The sequence below is a fragment of the Quercus suber genome, unplaced genomic scaffold, assembly GCF_002906115.3.
Source record: "Quercus suber isolate HL8 unplaced genomic scaffold, Cork oak 2.0 scaffold_123B, whole genome shotgun sequence".
Taxonomy (NCBI): domain Eukaryota; kingdom Viridiplantae; phylum Streptophyta; class Magnoliopsida; order Fagales; family Fagaceae; genus Quercus; species Quercus suber.
Window position 1 is genome coordinate 69,657 of NW_027071803.1, and position 2,533 is coordinate 72,189.

Sequence of the window (2,533 nt, forward strand, 5' to 3'; positions counted from 1 at the left end):
GTATAATAATTTTAGCAATTTTAGTAGTTTGTTTAAAGTAACAAATTTTTGTTGATTCGCATTTGGCACATCACTTACATTATCAGCAACTAACTTCTATCCCCAAAATTCTTACAATAGTAGGTACACAAGACGTTCAAAAAGTAGGCAACCTAGTGATATGCAAGTAACATGTTTATAATATTTTTTCAGCAAATATTAATATTGTTTTTAGTTTTAACTTGAATTCATTAGTAAAATTATTATTTTTTCATTAATAACAATATGTCACATTGTTTTTTTTTTTTTTAATAATAATATAGACATAACCGTTTCTCTACACAAATTATACTATTTTTTATTGAAAATTTTGAATTCATTTCAATTATACTAATTTTTTAATCCACTAAAAGAAATATATGGCTTGGGAATTTCTCCAAGAAAAAAAAAAAGTGTGAACAGGAAAGGTGTGAACAGGAAAGGGCATGTAGCTCACGCTAATGGATATTGGTAACATAGTGAGTGGTAATGTATTACAGGGCGGATGTAGTTCTCACCAGCTCTCTCTAGGTGACGCTCATGCCGAGGTTTTGCCTCGAGCCCTGCAAACGAGAGGACCCAAACCACACCCCCACCCAAAGCTTCCCCCTCAAAAAAAAAACACGCGATATCTTTCAACTCTCGTACTTTTTTTTTGTTTGTTCCTTCCCAACACCAGTCAGCCCCCATCTCCATGCGCAACCTGCACGGGACAATACATTTCAATCAATCAAGAAATGGAAGCAGACTGAATGAAAGCATTTAAGGCACTACAACAATTACTCCGAAAAGGAAAAAAAAGTTTTTTACTGACATGCGTGGTAAATAACTTTCTAGAGCTCTGGGCCAGTTTTGAATGTCGACCGCAAGATATTTTGCTTGGAGAAAATAATTTTGTCACTGATTACCGATGAAAAAGCTGCTCACATGCTCATCAACGAAAACAAAAGCTTCTCACATTAATGATAAATGTAGATGACAGCTAATGTGCTTCACTATTTGAGAGAGTTTTTAATAGTCATATTATGTTGGAAAATCAAAAGGGAGACCCGACTCCACCCTCCCGCTCCCCCTCAATAAAACCCCCGTACTTTTTTGTCTGGTTGCTTTCCAGCAACAGTCAGCCCAAACCCAACTCTATGCTACCCTTTTCATTTTTTTTTTTTTGGGTTAAGCCATTTATTTTTAAAAATATTTTTTCAGAAATTATAAAAATATTAAATTATTAATATTTTTTTAATTTTCAAAAAAAAAAATTTTAAAAAATTATTATGTGTTTTAAAACACACATTAGTAAAAACTTTTTTTTTTATTTAATAAATTTCTAAAGTTTTGCTTTTTCTATTCCATTAAACACAGAAAAAAGAGAGAAGCAAAAATAACTACAAAAAGACAAAAACAAAAATCAAGCAAACATAGCAACTACATACAGGTACGACTCAGATATCATAAACCTAGTCTCAACAAATATCCCAAAAATTCTGAGCATCAAAGCATGTACCCTGGACATTAATAAGTAGAAGCTAAGCATGGACAAAATGGATAATGAGGTAAACTATCATTTGCTTGAGCTGTAGATATCACGGGCAGCCTCGAAGAGCTTCTCACTGAAGTGTGCCTCACGTCGGGAGCATTCAAATTCTGCTTGCTTAAAAGATTTCCACAGCTCCACTAACTCTGCAACAGTGTCTTTGGGAAGGAAATCAGACTGGACTCCTTGTTCATTGATACGAGCTTCAAATCCTTTAAATATGATTTTTGACTTGTGAGTGGAAGGGTCATCACCCTTATCAGCACCTTGTGATTGAGGTTGATGGGTCTTAGTTGTTTTCTTCTTCTTCTTCAGAGTTTTAGCAGGATGTTTGGTAGCATTAGCATCGGCTACAGCAACAGGAATATGGTTCTTGCTCTCGTTCTCCTTAAGCTCAACTTCTTCCATTGAATCTGATGCATAACCAGAAACACGTTTTTTCGTCAAGGGGGTAGATGAGAATTTTTCACTGGCCATAGAGTTTAATGGAGAGAAAGAAAGAAGCGTTTGAGAAGAATCAAGCGTTTGAGAAGAATCTTAGAGAGAACTGCTGAAGCTGTTAGAGAAGAGATGAGAGGTCATTAATAAATAGGATAAAGAAATTTAAAGAAATCTACTGCCTTAGCCTTTAGCCAGTGATAAGAGTAAAAATTATAATGATTAAACACAGTTACCTCTGTTCTCCCAAAAAAAAAAGAAAAAAACACACGAAGTTCAAAGTACACTTTCTTTTTACAAATCAGAACTTTCTATGCATGCATAACCTAAGCTAGTTATATAGGAGTAATGTTTGATGAGCACTTCAAAAGCTATGACATGGACTTATCAAAAATAAAAAAAAGCTAAAATATCTTGTCTATCATTTAAATTAGATATTATCGGTTTTTCTAATAACTTAAACATATCTTAACTTAGTGTATGAGATAAATAAATTAAAAATTTTATTAATGTCTACTCTAAAAGGCAAATAATAATATATTATAT

General features: G+C 33.3%; 1 protein-coding gene across 1 annotated transcript; it reads right to left on the reverse strand.

The window, feature by feature from the left end:
• Nucleotides 1-448: 448 nt before the first annotated feature.
• LOC112006947 (uncharacterized) lies at nucleotides 449-2,232 on the reverse strand. The gene is made up of 2 exons (XM_024039268.2): nucleotides 1,520-2,232; nucleotides 449-721 (listed from the first exon to the last, which is right to left on the reverse strand). The coding sequence occupies exon 1, from the start codon at nucleotides 2,024-2,026 to the stop codon at nucleotides 1,577-1,579; it is 450 nt and encodes a 149-aa protein (XP_023895036.2). The 5' UTR covers nucleotides 2,027-2,232; the 3' UTR covers nucleotides 449-721; nucleotides 1,520-1,576.
• Between the last annotated feature and the right edge of the window lie 301 nt (nucleotides 2,233-2,533).

Bases quoted from the DNA above. Each gene is read 5' to 3' on its own strand.
- LOC112006947 (XM_024039268.2), bottom strand. From the start codon at position 2,026: ATGGCCAGTGAAAAATTCTCATCTACCCCCTTGACGAAAAAACGTGTT.